This window comes from Gavia stellata, chromosome 1, assembly GCF_030936135.1.
Source record: "Gavia stellata isolate bGavSte3 chromosome 1, bGavSte3.hap2, whole genome shotgun sequence".
Lineage (NCBI taxonomy): Eukaryota > Metazoa > Chordata > Aves > Gaviiformes > Gaviidae > Gavia > Gavia stellata.
Window position 1 is genome coordinate 91,799,665 of NC_082594.1, and position 24,364 is coordinate 91,824,028.

General features: G+C 34.2%; 1 protein-coding gene across 2 annotated transcripts in view; it reads right to left on the reverse strand.

Annotated features, from left to right (window-relative positions):
* Positions 1–24,364, reverse strand: part of DMD (dystrophin) — a 907,831-nt gene that overhangs the window by 402,793 nt on the left and 480,674 nt on the right. For both annotated transcript variants that reach the window (XM_059827200.1, XM_059827195.1), the window contains 2 exons: positions 18,141–18,288; positions 16,016–16,165 (listed from right to left, as the gene is read on the reverse strand). In XM_059827200.1, the coding sequence (XP_059683183.1) occupies positions 16,016–16,165; positions 18,141–18,288 (298 nt within the window). The remainder of the gene's footprint in view (positions 1–16,015; positions 16,166–18,140; positions 18,289–24,364) is intronic.

Below are 24,364 nucleotides of genomic sequence, written 5' to 3' on the forward strand. Positions count from 1 at the left end.
TTGCATACAGAAAAATGAAGAATGTATAGCTTTCTGTATGAATTGCTTTCCTCACTAAATGTACAACAAGCAGCAGCTTCTGCTTTGCTATTCCATTTCTGCAAAAAGGCAAATATTAGGAAAAAAGGAGACAGGTGACTACACGGCAATCAGCCCACAGCATAACTGCACTGAAAGCAGGTTTTTATGCTGTCCAAGCCAGGACTTAGACAATAACGAAATAACTAAAGTCATAAGAACTATTAAATGCAAGCTTTAATTCAGACTTACTGATAAATCATAACTGACACCTCCAAAACACTAGTAAGATGATTGCATAAAACAGCAATTCTTTCAGCTGCTATTCAGAAAGTTTTATCTGCTTAAAATCACTGTCCCTAGAGCATCTACAAAAGAATGATTTAAAATGGAAGGGGGAGAAGTTAATTTTTATGCATCATTTCTTCATGAAAAACAATCAGTGTAAGAAAGAGTTTCATATAAGTTTGGTTTAGGATGCCATTTAGTTAATTAACTGAGCCATTTTCATTAACAAACTCAATATTGACTTTAAAACAAAATCTACGTAACTTCTTTAAAACAATGAATATTTATGAGCCACAGTGTCTCTGACAAAGTTGGAGTAAAGACTATATTTTTACAGGAAGATGAAAGCAGGCTACTAAAAATATGTATAGAGGATTTTTATTTTCTGGGTAACTAGTGTTTCATGTTTTCTTACAAGCCTCTCAGGACCTGACCTTGGCACAAGTTTTTTGGCTTTTTTTTTTTTTTAACTTCTTAACTGTATATTTGTAATATTGTCAAGTTTCATTTTTATTAAAAAAAAAAAAAATCTTTTTTCCCCCATTGATGCAGAAGACTAAAGCAACCCACAAATCCAATGCACCAAACAATTTTCTGCTTCATCTGGCTGTCTAGCTTTTTCAAAAGCAAATGAACATATCCCCCACCCCAATGATCTGGGGTTTTTTTTCTTGCATGGTAATATGATTTTATTTATCACAGCCTTCTGAATATCTGTATGCTTTTTATATTTAATATTTATAACTAATTGTCATTCATTCGGGTCTCTGCTACTACTCAGCAATTATCCTTTGTCAAGGGCACTTTTGAGTATGAGCCCCTCCACCTTAAATCTCTGCTAAATAATATAGTTCACGATTTTCTTTTCTTTATCTTTGTTTCTTACTCAGTTCCAGAAATCCAAAAGCAGCCACAAAAGGTTTACAGAATGATTCCTTCAGTGACTCTTAATGAAGGATATTCTGACAGGAAAATGATTTCTAAATAAAAATACAATGGCCTAATTGTTCTTTCCCTGGTTTACAGCAGATAATACCGTAACTATCCCTCAGGCTACATACCATCCGTGAGGCAATCAAACCCCAGCATGCGCCCTGCAGTACTGATATCCTGCCTGAACAGTTACCTTGAGCCTGTCAGTCCAGGCTTTTTTCCCATGGGAAGCAGAGCCTGACATATACGTTGGGAAGAGAAGAGAAAATGGCAGGCCATAGTGCTATTCAGGACTTAGCTGGACGTGCTGTGTGGTGTCCCAGGGAAACACAACGTTACTTTACAGGGTATGATAAACTCTGTCTGACACAGTTAAAAGCAATCTCTTCTCATGGTTTGGCAAACCATAGTAGTCCTATCTCCACTTTTGGTCTTTCCATGTGACAGAGTTCTACCTGTTGCTTTGTCCAGCCATCCTTTTTTGCAGCCTTCCTTTTCCTAAGATCACGTATTATCTGATTACTTTACTTTCAAGACCATGCCCAGTACTGAAAGCTCGACTTCCACGCCTAATCGGCTCACAGTGGAATCAGTCAATAGCTAGACTAAACATATCGATACTTTCTTCCATGCTGTTGCCTACATCTGAGAGAAGCTTCCCAGAAGCATTCACGAAACTGCCGTGGAGCTTCTAAAAACTGTCATCTGCCAGAATGTCTGACAAGCAAAATGAAGCCAAAAGGCATTGCAATGAAACAAATGACAAATATTTATACAACATGTAGTACCTTAAAATGCAAGACATAAACTTAGAAATATTATTGGTTTTGCTCACGGAGTTCTCTATAGGAATGAAGAAAAAAACAACAAACCTTAACATTTTGTTTGGTAGAGGAAACGAATATAACTGGATATAAGATTTTAACACAACAATAAAATCAGTATCAAACAGCAATTTCTGGCTATAAGCTACATAGAGCAGTAAGTTAGATAATGAATGTACAGACAAACTGTATTACTTCCACAGTAAATAAACAGAGATTGTTTTGCATTATCTTTGCACAGTGTAGATAAATTACAATGGGTTGGAATTTTATTTACAGCTGAATATTTATAGCTTTTCCCAGCAACAAAGAATTTATTAGGTTAAAAATTATAGAAAAAAATTAATGTTGGTATTCCAATTCTAGTGAGTGATCTTGACTGCCAAATACTGAGCTGACATGTCTGATGGAAAACAACTAACAATGAACTTGCCTTTCTTTTTGGTTGTTCTTCAAGAGTTACCTCGTTTACCACTTTGAGGGAGGTGACAACTTTTCATTTTTAAGAAACATGCAGTTAACAGAAAAGTTGAGAGTGTGGGAGTTACCTGTAACAGTGCTCAATATACAATTAAGTTGTGTATCATAACAGTCCATTCTCTGGGTGATGATGATGAATTTTTGAAAAGATGTTTTTAAAACTCTGAGAAAAGTGGCCAAAACAATGCAAGGCAAGAGGAAGGGAAAAGGGAAGGTAAGGTTTAACTTTAAGTTTATTTCAGACTCTTCTGTTTGTGGGAATTTTAATTATATAGGCATGTTGCAATACAGACAGGCCTATGTAATTAAAGTATAATCTTTATCTTGTAAACAGTAAATAGTAAAATATTGATTTTAGGTTCCTAAAGTCTTCCTTAATAGAAATGCCTGAAACACCTGACATACAATAGTAGTGTCTGTCTTGGAACTGAAGTTTAAAAAAAGCCCAAACTGTTGCCATTCATTGGTGTGTGACATTCTGTGAACCATTGTTTGTTGTGTGTGAAATCTCTCTCAGATACACAGTTGTTGCAGTGCAGAAAAATGTGTAATGATTTGCCTAAAGTGCCTTATTTGAAATCTGGTAATTCAACTAGATCACTATTACCTCAATGTAGCTGGCAACACAAATGTCTTGACGAGTACTTTTTATAGCCAAAGTACTTGGCATAACTTCTTACATTTATGATGAATATATTCCAGATTCATATGGCAAACAAGAATAAAAAGGGTTTTTAAGATGGTTAGTAAGATGGTATGTTATATAGTGTATATACATACATATATTCAATCATGATTTTATGGTCTCATTGGCTAGTACAGACTTTTTACTCCTGCATGATTGTATTTCATAAATATTTTTAATTCTTTTCTTAAAGTTTAATGTGTAGTGAATGGAGAAGCAATGTGGCCTTATGAACACACATTTGAAGTCTTTATGATTAATATAAAAATAAATAGAAATATTTTCTTCCTATGTATCCTGTGAATTGTTATTAAATTATTTGTGATGTCATCCATTCAATCTAGTTCATCCTCACTTTTTAAGCAGGTACAAAATATGTTTGAATTTGCTATAAATTAACTACTTTACCTGTACTGTAGATATTAGTTGGGAGTGGCCACAGAAGAGTCTTGCCACTTAGATTATGACTAGACATACTAATTCAAAAAGAACACCAGAAAAAGATTATGGTGTAGAGCAAATGCTAAGGGGTCCTGAGGGAAATAGCTGAGAAGATCTGCTCAGCTTCAACAGTCTCCAGGCTCAACAGGACATACTTGTCAAATGGGGATGGCATCTATCATCATACTGATGGGTTTTAAAGAGTGAGCTGAATCAGTACTGACCTAAGTGACCTGACTTCAATCTCCACTGAGGTCAGAAGTAAAAAAAAGTTTGAGAATCCATTACAGACCCTATTCATGCATACTTACAAAAACAACCATCATACAAATTTCTGGTGTTCTGAGGTTGTAATTGAAGGAAAATTGAGTTAGACACTACAACAGTGATGAGTGATGTAACAACAGGTAAACTAACTTCTTGGGGAAAGGAAAAGAGTTATCTAGCATCCTAGTCAGGTTTCCAGGTCCAGTAGTCATGAATTTATTTTAACCAGAATATACAAGCTGTTCCCTTTTAAGCAACACTTTTGAAAGAGCCAGTCACCTTAATTGTTTGCATACTGGTTAGTTTTTGTTTAGGAAGTGTTGCAATGGAAAAGAAGAGCAAGACTAAGAGCAATAGCATGTTGGACCTTTCAGGGCTAAATCCCAACATGTAACTGGCTGAAAATAAATTCCAATTCATTTGACATCATATAGTGGAAAATGAATTTTCCAATATCATATCCAACCTCCAACTTAAATGCTGTGTGAATTCAATGCTACAAAACAATCAGAGAAAAGAACACACTTTATAAAGTGGGAAAACATACACATTTGTCTCACCCTTTCTACATGCCTATGACTAATGTGAATGCATGGATAGAAATAAAACTGTTCATTAACTTCCTTAACTTTTAATAGCCTTTTAAAAAAAAAAATAAAAAAAATAATGATGCATCAGGAATTCCTATGACTACTAGCATGATATTTATTCATAACTCTATAGCAGTTTTCTCTTCTGAGGAAGGTAAGCCAGCTTTTTGCCTTTCTATAAAATGAGTAATATGTATTTGGATTTCTGATTTGAAAGACAAATTTAGAAACAGATATTTAAATTTCATATTTAGAGTAATAACATTCATGACAGTCTTCTGTGAAATAATCAAATAATTTATTTTTCAAAAGTAGAAATGTGTTTAATGTTGATTACCCAAGATAATTTAGACATGTGTAGTGAGGTGTTGTTATGAAAACAGAAATAGATAGCCACTCAGAGTTTGTATCAGAGAAAAAAAAAGACTGTAGTAAATAGGACTGTTACAAACTTTCTTATCTAGAAGCATAAGATTTGTACAAGATGGTTAGCTTTTACTACCCGTAATTAGAAAAATCACAACACCACAAACATCCCAAATGCCATTCATAAATGCTTTGTGGATTTACTTCTAAGAAAATGAAACCATGTGTTCCTCACTATTGTTTTAGATAGAGAGCTGCTATTTAAGTACATTGGGATTTAACTTGATAAATGCTGTAGCACATAGAGCATTATTCAGAAAGATCTTATTTGTAACACACATTATGGAAACTTCAAAAGATAAGAGAACATTTCCTTTCTGCTTCATCCCAACAAATACAAATTTAGTCTTGTCAAATGTTGCAAGTCTCTCCTGTTCCTTTTTTTGCAAAACCCTTCCAGAATCTGTTGCCCCTCTTTCATGTGAAGTGGGGAGATTACAAAGACAGAGCACTCATACAAATTGTCCTCTTACCTCCTGAGAAAGTCACAGTAAGAACTAACACAGTAAGTAAGGAATGACTGAGGTCACAGAGGTTGCTGTTGGGGTGACTATAAGGAACAAAAGGAGGAGGAAAAAAGACAGTCAACAGACAACCAAGATATATTATTTTGATATATGCTGCAAGAAACTTATTAGGAAATCTGCACAATTTTCTTGTAAACAGTTCCTTTCCTTTAAGTTTTTCCATGTTCATGAGCAACATGACCTGAAATCCACAAATAATACCATGATGAATTTCCAATTTATCTATATTTAACTTTCATTAAATTTATTATGTTTGCTGTCATTTATTGTTAAACCTAAAAAACACCTGGAAAACCAAAACTAAGGTAAAACAAATAAAGCTAGAATCCAACATGTATAAAGAAGAAAGAATCCTAACTGTCCTAAATATACTCAAAAACTTGTCTGAAAGGAAAAGAAGAACAAATATTCAGTAGTACATCACAAGAGCTCTTGATATTGTGTAATTATTGCCTGATTGCTGCAAAAACATTTTGAATATCGTAACTTTTTCCTTGAAGGGACTTCAGAATGACTAATCCTTTCAAATGAGACTAAACAATATACTGTAATAGGAGAGTATTGGTGGTATCATTAATAAAAATTAATAAAAAGAGAGCAATCCTATATTTCTCTGCAGGACTCCTGAAATAATGTAAAACAGCATTACTAACCACTTTTACAATGCTTTAAACCTTCAGAATGTTTTAATATCACCAAGTAATTTAATTTTGCAATATTCCTACGGGATGGGGAGTTGTGCATAGGGAAATAGAGCAGCTGGAAAATTAAGCAACTTCCCTGGCATTTCCAGTCCGTGGGAAGTGACAAGATCAAAATGGTCTCTGTAAAGTGTCATACCCAAATATACCATCTATCAGGGATTCACAGCATTAAAAACTTCCTTTTTCTGATGCTGTGCTACTGCATCTATTTATTCATAGTGCTTTGTTGGGGGGACACATAACTTTTTGTTTAATTTTTACTTTTGCACTCATAAATGAGGAAAATATATATTGGAATTTTTATGTTAATAAATTAAAAATAGACCAGTGCAATAATCTGTGCAAAGCACATGCCTGTCGGGGAGCACAGAACAGGGCTGGTTATCTTCATATTATGCAAGCTTGGCTGCCAAAGTTGAAGGGACAGCTTTTTCATTTTCAGGGAAAAAGGCTTCTCCAGAAAATGTTTCAGGCTATATCTAACCTGCAGGATGCAGAAGTGGTTCTGAATGCCCAGAGGCGAATGCATGCCCTGACCACATCCTGGCCCCACACTGCGATAAGACCTAAGTGTGCATAAGCTGTCCCCTTCATTTCCATGGGAAGGAAGCCTAGGCTTGGGACCAGACTGAGGCTGCAGGGTGCTCTTGTCATGCCCCTGAAATCGGGGAACCAGGAACCTCTGGTACACTGCAGCACAAACAAACATGCCACTCTCCATAGGACAAACACAAAAAAAGCTACAGTATGCAACTAAAGAAGGTTACATACTAAGTATAACTAAAGATAAATCAATTTGCATACATTTTTACAGATGGAGTCATTCCATAAGCAAACTTCTTTCCTCAATCAGCTCTTTGTTTCTGCTATTCAAAGAAGAAAGTGGAACTAGACAATGATGAGCCTTCCCAATTCTCTTTATTGCCCATGAGACTCACTGATATGAACACAGGGAGATGAACTGGTCTGGTAGGCTACGTTACCTACACAATAGGGATGACCAGCGTCTTCTCTGTGGTTAAAATATCATAGCATAATTTTATTCAGCCAGATGGGGTTTTTTCTTTATTCTTAGAAATAAAATTTTAAGTTCTGTCTTTATCAAAATTCTCACCTTTGAAGGACTGGAAAACTCTCTGCATTTCCTTTCTACCTCTTTCTATTGTGGGATCACATTTTTCACTAAAGCCTGGGAATTTCTTATACTGTTATTAAGTAAACGACCCTTCAGTCTTCAGTGGTTGAAACTGTACTTCAATATGGCAGAATTTCGCCATTCAACTGCTTGACACAGGATGCTGTGTGGTTAAAGTTTACATGAACTTAAATGATTTCCGGCATAATAGTAATTTCTAGATTCTTCTTCTATTAATTTGTCCAGATACCATTTGAGATCATGTGTATTTTTAGCTTACTGCCTTTTCTACATTAATATGATCTTTTCTAGGCATCTGATTTTAGGCATTATCAGATGGCTAAATGGACATGGTCAGAGGGTGTATGGACTTTTGTTTCTCCCACATCATCCACTGGTATGTTCTCATGCAAAATGAAATAAAAAGGGTACTCCCTTATTTAAATTTTGTATCTTTTGGATGCAGTATGAATATAGCTCATCTCTTTGACCTCAATATTCTGCAAACTGACTTGTATAGAAGACTTCAGAAATCCACACAAAACTGCCCTAGAAACAGATTCTTACAGTCATTCCTCTGCATTTTGCAAGTGAAATCAAACATGCTTTTCCTAAACTGCTTCAACCTAAAATAAAGTATGATTGGCTATCAACATATTCTACATGTGAAGGAACATTGTAAGAACACTATTATTATCTATATCATTTGGACCAATAGCAAAAGAAAATTATGATTATTTTTTAAGGGATTTTCTGCTTGGTAGTTTTCACTACCTGGCTTCCTATTTAATCTGGCTTTTTACATTAAAATTTTGTATAATAATAAGGCTCACCAGAGGATTTATATCTAATATCCTAGTTTTCTGGAGCAAAACCAGCATTCTGTTATGACTGATGCTTATATACAGAAGAATTTGCACTGTTATTTTCTTCATTCCAAATACGTTATTTATTTTTAATAAAAGTGAATATTCTTTCTCATCCACTGTTGGTTGTTTGGGGTTTTTTTTTTTAATAGTTTTGTTTGTTTGTTTTATCATCTATGAACTGGGTCATGTACTAAGTCCTGAAAAGGAAAGCAGGTGAGGTTGGGGTCTATTTAGGCTTTCTTTCAATGTAATGCTCTCCACTTCTATTTCAGAAAAATTATTTTATAAATTACCTTTGCTTCAAAGTTTTAGTAGATGCAGCAACTGTGTTTCTTTCACTAAATACCTTGAATGACAAAAGCAAGCTAAAAGAGTTGAAACATTTTTGTCCACCATCACAAAAAAAAAAAAAAAGATACGCTATGTAAAATTATTTTTTCTTTAATATTAAAGCCAACTGATCAGCTATAGTTTTCCCTTGGTGATATTCCAGATACAGCATAAATTACATATTTTTCAATTTCTTCTGCTCTTAAGAACTGCATTAATCTGATTTTAGTTTTGGTCTTACAAATCCCAAAGAATAGGTATTTTTTAAAAAAATAGACTTTAAACTGAAAAAAACAGCAATTATATCAACTCCCTGGGTATTTTTTTTAAGGTTGTAAAATGCAGTTCTTGTAAAGCAACAGTTAAAAAAAAAAAAAAAATCAGTGACTATCATACCATAGCAATATTCACCTCATTTGAATCTCAATTTTATTTTGGTTGGGGGACAAAAAGAAAACCAGCACAGGTCTGTGTAAATATTCAGGTTCTTCTCAAACGTGGCACAAGATCTTAAAGTCTCTTAGCCCTAATTTTCAAGATTTAAAGACTATTGCATCCAAATATGAATTTTAAATCAGACTAGAAGTGATCTATTAGTCTAAGCCTGATCTATTACCATCTCTTATTTTGTGGACAGGAAATAACCAAATCTTTCAGTGTAAGTTAAACCAATTCATTTTCTTCCATCAACCGTGAAAACCTGTACTTAGCCTTGACTGTAGACATTAATGGAGCTATTATAATCCACCTTTAAAATTACATCAATTTAAAAAAAAGGGGAAAAAAAAAATAGATGTCTTCTTATATTTTACAATAGTATCCAGTTCTTTCTGATGAAAATCATTAGGATGACTTACAGTATAGCACGCAAAGTGAAACAAAAGCTAATGTCTGAAGCTGCTAAAATGACTAAAAATTGCCTCTGATCACTGAGTAGGCTGTAGGGCCCAATTCCCATTGTGCTTTGTCTTCTAACACATGCAATCCATTGTTTTCAAAATATCTAAGTATCTCAATAACTTTAAATCAATACAGCCAGAAAATCTTCAGTATGTGTAGCCTAAAAAAAATAGGAAAACACCCAAAGGCGTTATTTTACTTGCTTGGAAGGTGAAAATAACTCAGACATTCATATTAGGCTACAAACGCTTTAGTCCGTACTTTCTTGTTTACCTTGTTTTCACAATCTGTAAAGACAGCTTTATTTTAAGAAAAGAGGAAAAGAAAAAAAAAAAGCACAATATTGTCAATATTCTATGAGATCATAAGACCAATTCTTATGGTCTTAAAAAAAAAAAAAACCACTCCAAACCCAAATAAAAAAGCTACTTCTATTTATCTATGGAATTCTTAGTTGAAATACACAGTCAGTTTCTCTTTTCACAACCTGCAAAAAGTGTACTATAAGTGAATGTACTTATATTTCTTAGTAATTGAATGCAAGGTTTTGTCATCCTTGCTCTATATGTTTTTCTTTTGAAAACAACAGTGCACAGCAATTTTCTTAAGTGACACAGAATGCAATCCAATTGACGATTTCTGGTTGTATTTAAAAGATATATACATATATGTGCATAACATATATCAGGTTTAGGCTACAAAACTTTATATATGAGGTTGTTTAGACTTATCATCATCATTGCCTTTAAGAAAAAAGACGAAAATTTTAAAATGAAAACCAAATTATGAATCATATGATACAACTTATAGGAAGGGCCTAAATTAACTACATATCATATTACTTCCCTCCACTAATTTTATTCCTGGAAAAGAGTAGCTAACCAGCTTAGTTGCAACATAACAGAATCCAGATTTTAGCTGATCAAGTAAATAACAAACCAGATTTTCTATTTCATGTTCCACACCACATATGAAACAAACCATGCTTTTGAATATGCAGGTATTTACTACTTCTTCAGCTTCAGAAAAAGGAAGGGTTTCTACAGACCAGCAAGTAGAAGAAAAATATTTAGTCCCCTTCAGGATGTCTTCCTTAATTCTTCCCTACTCACTCCCTGTGAATATGCAACTTCTTTATTGGTGTAAGGACTTGAGTGTTTTTCCTGTTTGAATAACAAGCTGGAAAAAGGGACACATCAAAACCTTATAGATCTCCATGCACAGAAGAAGTAGACTTTTAAAATCTTGCATCATCCTGTGCTTAGGAGCAGAATTTCTTCTACCATAATGTGGATAACATTAGTGACTTGGAACCCAAAGATCTTTTCATTGTTCTCTCAAAAATTCAAAGATACAGTGGCAAATAAAATTTATGTTCTCCCAGACAGAAACATTACTAAGGTGGGAACTGCTGAGAATAAGTTTCTGTTACCCAGTAGACTGGAAAATGAAGCATATCCTCGAGTATACCTTGGTAGCAGGTGTCTTTAGTTGTCTTTGTACTGAGGTGAACATCTCAGGATGCCCAATCATAAGCAGCAGAAAATAAGACACAAATACCAAATGGGAAGACTGAGTGTAACCCCATTCAGGTCTGTCCTACATGAGTTACTGATGGAAACTTCACAGTTTTGTTATTTAGTAAGGTTATCGTTTAGTTAAACAACCCTCTTCGTTACATAATTAACAACTAGTGACAAAAAAGACCCACTAGAAAGTATAGAAATATGGATATATCATACATATATCCTATGTTATCCTATTACCAGTAGGAATTTTTCAGTACATCCTTGTTTATAATCTACATATCCACATTATTTTCTAGTTAGACTGAAAATAATGGTCAACATCAAAAAGTTGACCTTCAAATTAAGCTTTAGACTAACAAAATCTCCAAAAAATAATTAGTTTCAAACATTACTCAACAGCACTGGAAAGCTAAAGGCATATAAATTTTAATATAATTTGGCCTAAAATAAATTTTTAAAAGAAGGGTCATCAGCATTGTTTTACTTCTGTGTTGTGTTATGACATCTTCATTCCTGTATGCTTAGCATGGCTGGAAAACAGCAATTTATTTTTACACCGCTAGTAAATTTAACTTTTTAAATCTTAATTAGTGGTAGCTACTTGCAACATGTAAATAAAAAGGAATGAAACCTATATATACTTGTTTCTTAGAGCTTGTGACATTCTCATGTTTGTCCAATCAACGTATACTTCAAACATATACATCAAACTTCATTTTGTTATATGTGAGGCCATTTGTCAGTACAGCTGATGATAACATGAATGTGGACTACATCGAATTAGCAATCTAAGACAAACTGTCATAGGTAATTTAGCATAGCATAATACTTTATTACATTTAAAGGAATCAGGTCACTTATTAATTGAAAACAAATTCAGGAAAAGATCAATCATTTGATCCCCAAAATGCTGGGTATACTATTCTAATTGCAAATTGAAAGCAAAGAAATCAAACTGTAGCATTCATTTTCCAAGATCTTTTCCCCTCCACCCCACAAATAACAATAGTAACAATTGTAGTAGTTTCAACTGAGAACTCAAACTAAGTTGTGTTGACATGCTGGAACTTTGATGTCATCACAGGTAGTCTATGAACAGTTACTACTCAAGGCAATTTACAATACATGAACTATAACCTTGTTATGACTTTGTGTTTCTGCACTTTCTGGACCCATCTGTTTTTCTCTACACTTGATCAACCAAGCTAAGATGACCTGTACTTTTCCTGGTGGTACAGAAAATGTTCACAAATTATAGCCATGTAACTCCACTCCAATTTTTTTTTTTGTCCATATAGCACAACAAATTGATTTGCTGTGGCAGTAAACAGTGAAATAGTCTCTTCAGTGTCTAGTAATTAGTTCTAATACTAGCAGACAAATTAAAAGGCAGCAAAACAAAATGTCTCCATCAGGCACTTATAATAACCTTCATAATACATACAGTAGATGTTGTGAAGACTAAGGTGGATAAATGAGGAGAATGCTGATTCTGGCATCCAGCTTACTTTCAGATAATCTAGCTCATCCCTCTTGGCTGACACCAGACCAAGAATAATATTAAAGAGTAATAAACTCCTTCCAACAAACCTCTGATTCCACGGTTCACCGGTCTCAGACCTAATCTATCAATCCATTTACTGCACAGTAAAAGGTAAGAAACCCATTACAGATCTGTTATATACCCTGGCAGGTGGTATATGACAAGAACTAAATTCATCACAAACTCCAGTGCCTAGTACCCCTTTTGTGTGCTTTGAAGCACTAGGTGGTTAGCTTACTTGGCTATCACAGCAGAAGATACTTTGAGCTTTGAAAATAAACAAAAAATTCTTGATGTGAAGGCAGAAAAATGGTTATAAAACACTTCATTTTTCATACTATTAATACTTCACAAAGATAGTGTTATTTTCATTTTCACAAGAAATACTGACTTTGGAGAGGGTACAATAAGTAAAACCAGGATAGAATTTAGAAGTCAGGCTTTCAAATGTGGGCTTTAGTCTTCATGCTCTGCTTAAACTATGTCTGAGGCAGCAGCTTATTAGAATCACTGTTCAACAAAGTTGTCTAAAGAAATGTCATTTAAAAATTATTACTATCCAAAGGAAGAAAAACTCTTGATATATCTATTCTCAAGGTCATCAGCACGTGATATAAACACCTAAAAGCAAAGGCAGTACTGAAGCAAAAGCAAAAAAAGCTTCTTTTATGTGACTGCAATTCCTTTCGTACTCAATTTCTTTTCTCAGCTTATTTTCATTGCTGTAGGGCAACAGTTTTGGTGACTGTAAAGAAGGTTTGAACATGACTGATTTCAAATATGTCACCTTGAAGGTTAAGACTCGCAGGTGTTGTCCCCCATTGCCCTGCTTGGCAGATCAAGGCAAAACAAAAATTTGTCATAACCTTATGAAATATTTGGCTACATTCTCAGCTGGTGTAAATTGTCACAGCTTCTCTGAAGTAAACAGAATTACTCTCGTGTACGCCAGATAAGGCCCTACCTTACATTATTTATGTAACTGTCATTTATGTCTTGTATTTTGAAAATATCATCCTGCAAGATGAGATAATCAGAAATGCTAGATTGTTACATGTTCATTTCTAGCAGAGATGCCAGAAAACAAAACAAACGGCTAGAAACAAAGGATTAAAGCGTAACGTACACTCTTAGAAGAGGATGGAGAGACAGAAAAGCCCCAGAGAAATCTCTGTGTGATGATGTTTGTCCACTGCGCTTTGAGGAACACAAAAAGTATATTCTCATCAAAACAACTGACTACAGAACCATCCTCAGGTGACCTACAGAAGTTCGTCTGATATAAAAGTGCCAGAGCTGTGGGCTTTGGCTCACAGTAAAATCTACGGGGTTTTTTCAGTGCTTACAGATTTATAACTGAAGGAAGACAATGTAGGTCCCTCCGTCAGGCCTGCAGACTTTCTTTCCATGACTTCTAATTTTATTATAGACCTTAGTTTCAGAGGAGAAAGTGAAAAAATTAATTGAGGCTTCCTACAAAAACTGTGAGAAAAAGAAAAAATATGTAAAAAAAAAATAATATTTTTCCCTTCAGCTTCATTGGAAAAATCCAATGACAGAAACCCCAAACCAGCTTCTAATTCCCACCCTCCCCATCTCTCAAGATCATATGGAAAATAGAAAAGCTTCAGAGAAAGAACACCTTCAGAGAACAGATATGGATTTTAGCCTTGTAATTTTCAAACTCAGTTTCTATTCATTAAAAAAAATATCCTGCATTTTTCAGATTCTTTAGATTCAGCTACCAAGGGACAGTGAGAACTTCTCAGTTTTATACATCTCCATAGGTAGGTAACTGAAATCAAAATAATGTGGTTAAGTAATGATCTCAAATGGAAGTTTAATTTTCTGGGTTTAGTATTTTAGGAGTAAACGGAAGTTCTCAAGTGGTAAATTCCAAGCCTAATGTCTTGCCAGTAACATTACTTAGATCTAAGAGACATAAACTTGTAAAGAGAATGATTCACTAAATAGTAGCTTTGACCCCCATATTTCATCCACACCTAACTACTTTCAACAGCATTCATAGTTACTCTGTGACAAGTAACCTGGAACATTTCTGCATCAGCAAGCAGAAAATGAAAATGCAAATTTTTAGGTTATGACTAATCAGTAAAAGCTTACCTTCAGAGACAAAGAACAGATTTTGTTAAAACATATTTGTGTAATTTTAAGTAATTTTTTTTTTCCTGAAAACGAATGTTGTCCTTTTAATACTACAGCTCAGATATTCCAATTGTGGTGCCTAAATTCAGCTATGTATATGTCTACTTCAGCTCATAACATTATTTTGATCTTGAGGTGTTCTGAATTCTTCTGTATACATTGATTTCAGAAACCCATTTGCAGAGAAAGAGATACTTCTGCCCAAGCACCCAAATAATGATTTATGTGTCCAACTTAGAGTTTGTGAATGTGATCAATATTTATTATCCACTTCTGCTTGAGCCATTAGCTAATATTCTGAGCCTTGCCAGACTCTTTCTGTTAGGAAGGAACTAATGAGAGTTCCACATCAAATAAGTTCCTGTTTATTTCTCAGGTCTATGATTGAAATTCAAATTTGTTCACAGGAATGGTAACAAAAAACCCCAGGATGTAATATTCTTGACCAGAAACTATAGCTTGTCTTTTCAGTAAGGTACTCGGAAGATTTCCCAGAGCTAAACACAACGAATCCCTCTCTCTTTCTTCCCCGGCATTCTGGTAACTTTAACAAATAGATACCCCAGGTTAATTTCCCAGATTCTGATTTTGATATCAGTCTGAAGGGAAATCTTTCAGCTGATTCTACACTGACCTCTTCTGACCAGACTAATCCATACCTTGGGTGGTGGTCCTCTGGACAATGCTTTCTACCACCTGTACTACGTGAGGTATGGAGAGCACTCAAATTATCTTCCTCTCTTTACCAGATTTGCTGTCATTGTCACCAGTTTCCAACACAAAAATATGCTACTTCAACAATAAAATACAACAAAATCCTCCCTCACTTCTCTCCATGAGTATGGAGATCCCAGAAAGCAAAATGAGTGGTACTTTGCTACACAGAAACCAGAACTCAAAGCTCAAGGGTGGAAGAAGCATGGTGGAATGTGAAACAATGGTTGCAGCTTCCACCTAGGGGTTGGGTAGAGGAGAGAATTGGGAAGTGTTTCCATAAAGGCAATTAGCCATTTGCTCCTGCTTCTCACACACCTGAGTCACAAAAGATGGAATATTTGCTGTACCCTCAAAACAACCAGGCTACAAAAATTATGCTCTGCATTCCACCCTTAAGCAGCAGACCTGTAATTTAGGGAGTATGTTAGGATGCAACGTCATCACTTCAGGCACTAATAGTCTTGGTTTGCTGTCATTGTTTCTCACAGCAGTGAGAATGTACACATTTTTCTTCCTCAGGTTCATTATGCATACAAATGTCTCTTCATATAGAGAAAAATACTACATACCAGAAAATATATAATGCAAATATTTGCTGCAGATTAAAATTTTATACCACAGTTATAGCACTAATATGTCTAACCTTTAACAAGCAATGATTAGCTTCTTTCAGTGTACTCTCAAGCTTATGTTTTTTGCCTGGGTTCAGCGATGCACTTCCAAGTGCTATTCCTCCGGTTTCATTTAATCGTTTCAGTATTCCCTTGTGTGGCGGCAGCTCTTCAACTCTTAACTGGAACAGACAAATACAGCAGTTAAGATGAACTGTGGTAGAATTTTTAGCTCTCTTATCTTCACCCCTATCGATTTGTGTATCAGCTGAAGGAATAAACTCTATTCAAGACAAAACAGCCATTGCTTTCTGAATGTAGAAGGCTAAAACCCGCCAAGAGAGACTGTACTAGTGGATCAAGCCTAAAGAGAGTCCTAAAAGCCAAAATACAGGGTTTCTTAGTATATTAATCACTATTACATTATAAACTCCACTTCTGGACACTCAATAGCTCATGTATATGAATTTTAATAATCTTTTGATACATTAAAGAGCAAGCACTTTGGAGAATGGTTCTAACATGTTCCATGCTGTGAAAACAATCACCCAGACGGTGTGTGGTGAAAAGCCTTCCAGTCTAACCTCATAATTAAGTATGTACATGTATGTTCATAAAAAAAACACAAGTAAAGCCAAAGGACGGAAGGCATCATCTAAATGTAGCATTTCTCCGTCATGTATGCAGTTACTGCAAACCTATATTGTCAAAGTAACTTGATATATCAAGTTAGGATAATGTAACTCAAAGACAAAGTTCTTCAAGTTTTGGGTTTTTTTTTGGATTAACATAATCAGGTAGGTAGGAAATGAGCCACAGTGCAAGCCAATATGTTATTATTTGCTGCATTAGGATATATTCTCTTGTGTAGCTCCAAAAGAACAAGGTGGACTGTAAAAAAGAGATACAACTAAAAGATGCCAACACCTTAAATTTTGGATTGTGTATCCCTTGAGAATGCTACAATTGGGAAATATTTGTGTATAAATGAGGAGTGGGAGCCTTCATGGTTTTAAACAATCAATTTAGACTTTAAACCTGTAATCATGTCTGCAAATTATGAGATGTATCTAACACCCCTCAAATATTTCTTTGCCTTCATTCTGATATCCTTGACAATGGAGGCAAAGCCTCACAAATTCTCTGTCCAACTCGATGACATCTTATGTTAAACAGTCAGAGAGACGAACTCAGTACATGGTTAAGTCTTCTTTTTCTCAAATGCTATGCAGTACTATTTATCCTAATTTTCTTTATTTAAATAGAAAGTTGAAGCTAGATTTGTTACTAAATAATCTTTCAGATTTTTTTCAGATTTTGTTGGAAGAAGGATAGAAGAAACTCTGACAATTTTTCCTTCAGATTCGTTAATGCTCTATTCCATCACTTCCTGAATTTGTTCAGCTTGGACTGGCATAAAGGATAACCAGTCTTTATCCTCAAGAGAGGACATCAAGAGAGAACGGGAAACCTGTAGGCAGGAATTATATAAGTAATATGCATGTTCCAACTACAGTTTAATTTATTATTGTGCAAGTTATTAAACATAGTCATTCTATTGGACACATTTCAGAAACTAAACAGTGCAACCTCTATTAGTTACATTTATTAGTAGTATCAAAGGTTTCATGAAAATATTCCAGTCTTTAAAAACAAACATTGAATATTCTGTTGGGTTTTTTAAAAGCATTTTTAAAAAGTCATCTAGATGTCTAGTCTAGAAAATGTTACAGTAATACTTTAACCAGTTGACATTTATAATTATAATTATGCACGCAATTTAGATACTCTTGTGAAATATTGAATACCCTTTCATAAGTGAGAAGTTATAAAAGGTTAACAGGACACCTATGGAGAAATGCTTTACAGATAAACCAGTCAAGTTCTGAATTAGGAAATGAGGATGAAAAAGATAATTATTAATTACCTAGTGACAGGATACATATTTTCCTTTCAGTACATTTTCCAATACTTCCAATTTTGGTATGATCAGTATACATTTGTACCCAGGTTTTGAAATTCTACTGTTTTGATTTATCTAACAACATTATGTGAATGCTGTGTTTGAAGGCAGAAGCCTTCTCCAAAAATAGCATTTAATTTTCTTCAATGTAGAATTGATAAATTAAGAAAACATTAGAATAAAACTCACGATACCTTTACTTTGCTAAGGCAGTCTTTTAACTGGTCTTCATTCCCTGGTTCAAGGGGAATACCAATAATGCTGTCTGCTTCCTCTAACCATAAAATCAACTTGTTCAAGTCCTCTTGAAAACCTGATAAAATATTCTTTTCTTCCTCTAGCCTGTAATAAAAACATGAAATTAATATTTCTATATATTTATTTTTATGTTGAAGTGCTCATCCAGTCTGAAAAAAAGACTAGGGAAAATGAATTCTCATAATTCATATTCATTATTTCATATATCAAAAACATCAGACCAACACCCTTTTAACATGGCATTAATGTATTTTAAAATAAAAACTCAACGTTAAAATAAAAACTGCAATGTTACTAAATTCAGTTTCAGGATTACAGAACTAGAACTGTTAATAATTCAGACCAGATTTGTGTGTGAACTAACAGCAGGGAAGTCCAGAGTCAGAAACTAAGAATTCTAGCACCAAATTTTACCAAACTGAATCTGTAAAAAGTGACACTTAAACACATTTGGACATATTGTACAAACATATTTTGGTGGCCATGCCACCTACTTTGTGTAAAGCATTCCAGTTGAGATCCACAAAAAATAGGTAAGGTTTGTAGTCAGTAAGAAGGAATAGGAAAGGATTTATATCATCTAACTTTAGATGTCTACTTTGTCTACATCTACAAGTCAGCTGTTGAATTTCTCACCCAGATTCTCTTCCCTGAATGCCAATTGGCATTTCTAGGGTGTGATACATGGATTCATCTTAGATGATTACAACAGGAAGAGATGAATTCTGCCATACAACATTTTTCTTTTATTATTTAAAGGAAATCCACGTGACTGACTAAGACATAAATGTTGCAGGTGTTTAATGTCAGATAAGACTACTTTCACCATGACTGTATAAATATATGGAGATCTGAACTTTTGTGCCTAAGCTTCCAAGGTTATCAAGAGATACAAGAGAAAAATTTCAAGTGCAGCAGGGAAGAGCATTGGCAGAATGTGGGTCGTTTGGGATTAACATTATGGGCGGATCTATTCTGAAGGAGAAAAACTATGTTTTATATAAATCACTTGTAATTTATCCTCCAAACTTAGTCACAAAACTGAGGTTACACTGAGTCTTACCTGTATGGAAAGAGTAAATAATTATGAATAAAATTAAACAATAATTAATAACCTATTAAATAATAATAGGTATTTTTTGTTGTTATTTTTATTAACATAACTTGAGATCAAAGTAAAAGGTATAAAACCAGCTTTTTTTTTTTCAAAAAAATTGTTATTTCCAAGATCCAACTGTGTTTGAGAGGTTAGGTCATTTATTACACATAAGAAGAGGTTGTATTCGTGTTTTAAGAGTATAACTCAACATTACAGTGGATAATCAGGGTCAATATTATTAATATATTATTTCTGAATGCAAAAATGTATTAAAGCAGAATAAAAATGGTTTTAACTTTTTCTTGTATACCATACTTGCCACGATAGTCAGTGTCTATAAAACACTCTGAGAACTCAAAAGTAATGACACTTATGTTAAACTATGCCATCATTTATTTACAATTTTTTTTTCTTTTTTTTTTTTAGGAAACTGTTTTCTGATGGCTGACTTAAGCAAAAAATGTCTCTTTAGAAAAGATATGTGACTAAGCTTCAGGCAAAAGAGAATCAATAAAAAGTGTCAGCTTCACATCATCTAGCAAAAAAAAATACTGAAAACAATTGTTGCTTTACACACTTGCCTACACACATGCACACACACAGAGTCTGACAAATAGCTTAGAAACTATACATTAAAAACTTTTATTCAAGCAGAACAGAAATTTAGAAATTTCTAACAGTCAGTATCTATCTTGTAGAAGTTTGTACATCCAAATCCACAAAACATTACACCTTATATTAAGAAACTTAACTTTAAGTCATTAAAATCTTCTATGACTTTTTTCCCCTCACTGTAATTTCCAGAGAATAAAAGTAGTCATGTGACTTCAGGTGTTCTGCATTTTAAACATTTATTTACAAGGAAAGAAATCTGCTTGATTAACATTTTAAGTAAAAGCATTTGGCTAGAGGGAAAACAAAGGAAGAAAAACTGTAAGATTTGTAAAATTCCTTTTAAAGAGCATCATCCTGGTTACAGTGTAAAATGGGAGAAGCCTGGTTTGGTCAGCAGTGAATATTCTAGTAGTGAGGACGGACATAAGCATATGAGCTGAATTAAATTTCATTTCACAGCAAAAGAATCATCTGACTTCAGGGTATATACAAGAGATTTTTATAGATAAAGATTTTCGAGGAGGGAAAGGGTCTTGCTGTTGGAATGCTGACTACTATAAAATAAAACCAGGAGCATGTGATTCAACTATTATTTTACACAACTTGCAAACTATCAAAAGTTTTGTTAGTGCTTTACCTGCCTTCCATCCTATTGGTTTATATTACATTTCCTTAACATGGCAACCTTGCAAGATGAGAATTGCTATACTAGATGAATAAACACTCTGTAGGCTCTACAGACCCCTTCTGAAATAGTAGATTAGAAACTGTAGTAAAGTACCAAAGACAACACTCTTGAACAGACTTCACTATCAAGCTGCTACATCCTACAGTCTGGCTGCACTAAACACGTAACATCTTAAGGAGACCTGAAAAATATGATAGCCACTATGCATGTGACACACTCTTTCCTGGATGACAAAAGCTAGGCAAGATGACATCACTACAAAGAAGTTCTTGAAAAAGAAAAGTTTTTCCATTCAATTTACGAGAACCAAACACTTTTTGAAAGTGTCTCCAACTATTGTACTAAATCCATCCTTTCTCTTGTAGTTAAAAAACCTATGAAAGTAGTAGCTTCAAAAATACATGCAGTGAATATCTTGGACAAGAAAAACCTTATAAAACAGTATTATGCATTGATGCTTCCAAATAATTATCAATAAGTAGCTTCCACTTTCAAGGTTTTTTCTTTACAGCACAGCTTAAAGATGTTCTCTGTTCATTTCTAAAATATGAAGCATTATTTCTTTGTTTATCTTCAAGTTTAATGTTTTTTTGTAGAATTTATTCAAGCATGCAGTAGTGATAATAATGAATGGGATAATTAAAACTTTCCATCTACAATTAAGTGCTAGATATTTTATTTCCCAAGTCAATTCAATGCATTTACATAAGAAAAAAGCACTAAGTTATTCTTGAAATATTGGTTGTGAATTATAAATATTCTTTAGCACTTTTTCAGGAAATGGATTTGCAGTGATTATGGCTGAAAAAAATAATATATATGGAAAAGCAAGCGCAGAATGTATTATTAAGTATTATGAAGTCAAATAATAAATCATGCATTCAGTCATAATAAACATACAAATTTCATGTAAAGGAGATTAGTAAAAGCCAGTACATGTTTAAATGGAGGATGATTTTTTCTCGCTCAGCTGATATAGCCATAGATTGCTATTATCTCATGCATTTCAGATGGATTGTAGCTGGAATTTTAGGTAAGCAATAAATTTAAATCTACCCTCACACATGACAATTTTTTGTCAGCTAGTGTTCAAGAACCGTATAGTGAGGAGTTGCATGCTCTAACGCTACAGCAATATGGGTATATAGGAATTAGTTGCCTCTTTTGAGAAATTGAAATACACTATGGAGACAAGGAGGAGGACACTCTTAAGTGCTTATTGGGAAGTGTGTATTGATAGAAAAAGAAAGGCGAACCCTACTGTACCAGCCAAGGGTCAGCAGCAAAGACGGGCACAGCTGTGGAAAGTAACCTTAATTCACAAGTCAAGAAATGGAGCTTGGGAGATGACATTTTTACGCTGTTCCCACCATGCTTTGAATCTTGACTGGAAAGCCAGCTGCTCACAAGGGGACACATTAACACTGTCATTAACTACCTTTCACACACTTGTGGGGGAAATTCTCATTCATGTACACTGTATTTCACAAAAAACTAACTCAGCAATCTGTATTTCACAATTCTACTGCAAGTGGAACTGAATTAAATGGTATTCCAGAGCCCAAAGAAATCCAGAATTTAAAATTTCACAACCAAACATGTGACTTTTTGAGCACAGATTTCCAAGGCTCAGGAGAGGTCCTTATGGAGAATTAGATCACAGAGAAGCATAAAGAGACTAAATAAAACTGTTCCGGTAGAAAGTCCAAGAGGGTTAAAGAGATTTCAGAAAGTAATAATTGACAAATATCAAACCATTTGTTACTTTCAACTATCACCATACATCTAAGAGTTTGAAGGATGCACACAGGACAGAAGTTAAGATATTTCACAACAGAATACATTGTCCCTCAGGAGCTGCAACCACATTGTGACAGAAGTTAATGCAGCATGGACAGCCAGCCACCACCTCATGGGATCAGTACCACTGGGGTCAGCAGCTCTTTCTAGCTGGAGAAAGACATAGAGATGCTGTGCTTTTCCTCCTTTCTCCAGGCTGTATCTCGCCCTGATTTAAGCTATTTAGACAAAACCTTTTTTCTTTCCCTGTATAAATTAAATAGGTTTAGGTTTTTGCAACAGACAAATTAAGCAGTAAAGATTGACATTTCTTTATATTGCCAGAGAAAAGACTTGCATTGGCATGAGTGGTCTTTGGAAGCCAACATACACCGTGTCCTTCTTTCCTGTGGCAAAAAATTCTTGCCAATATTTCTAGCTGTTTTCAGAAGCCAACACTGCAAATTTTGAACATACTGTTGTCTTGAAGAACAGCTCCTTTTTATGATTTCACATGCTGTAACTGCAGATGAGAAAATACCTGTCTCAATATTAAATCTGTGAGGTTATTGTAAAAAAAAAAGCTAAATAAAATGTTGATTAATAAGATCATTTATTTGATTGTATTGATTGATTTAATTATTTTTTAAATTGCAATTTATTAGAAAGAATAAATATTTGATCAACTAGGTAGCTGAATTTAACCCACTTTAATGTTTGGCCACAGCCTTTTGGCCAACGACAGCTGATTTTTCACAAAGGTAACACTGAATTGCTCTGGGGAGAGAAGAAGAGGAAAGCCTGCTAGATGGAAATTCTTATCAGCTAAGTAATCAGCTAGATTTATTGCCTGGTGAATTGCGTTAAAATACCAAATAGTCAAAGAAAACGACAAATGAAGGTAAGATTTGCTGAAATAGAATATGAAAGTTACACCTAATCATAGACTCAAAATTCAGGGTTATCTATAGGAAAGGTAATAATTATGATTCCTTTAGAAATAGAAACTCAATGGCATTAAATAGCATAAACTGTTTAGTCAAGAAGTCTACTGCAGAGAGACAATTGTTGATACTGTAAAGCCTAAGCAAAACTGATGCAATCATTGTTATGTAATGTAATTTCTATGTTTCAAAAGCGCTTCAAAGCTGGAAAATATTGCATCAGAGGCCTCTATCAAAAGGGGTCCTAATTAAAAGTTGATGTTTTCTGTAGATGATAAAGGTGGTAGAAACATGACAGCGACTCCCAACATGTTTTGTATAGTTAAATAAGCATCAGTAAAAAACACCTGACAACTGCTCTACTGGATATCCAGTAACAGCTTTCACTGTAAAAATGACTCACCATCTTACCGAAGAGAAAGTATATCTTCAATACACAAAAATCAATATCCATAACTACACTTACAGCATGAAAATACTGTTTTTAAAAATAAATTAATATATTAACTGAAATGCTTGGCGAATTTCTGCTGCTATGAACAGGCTCCAAATAAAAGTTCTAGATCAAGTTCCTGCTGTAGATCTAGAATGGAATTCTTAATCAGCAAACAGATTTATTTGCTTTTGTTCTTAACACAGTATATTCTAATATTTACTAGACATATGAGCCTACTACTGCTCTTTTTTAAGCTCATAAACAAATTACTCCACAGTAACTGCCTAGAGATTAAACAAACACAAGCCACTGGTGCCAAATTGTTCTTAGAGGAAAGAGATATTTACTGTAAAAACAACAAAATACTCCAAAACTATTTATGTCTTTATATATGTATATACATACGCACATGCATATATAGGCAAGCATAAATACAGGTATACATATATATACACACACTCATATATACTTACAATTATACGAACACATTAAAAAGTGAACAGCATAAATAGCAAAAGAAGCCAAGTAACAGCCCTACTTTCCTGGTTTTGTCTTAAATTGTCTTATGGAAACCTGCATGACTATTTTCAGGACCTGTT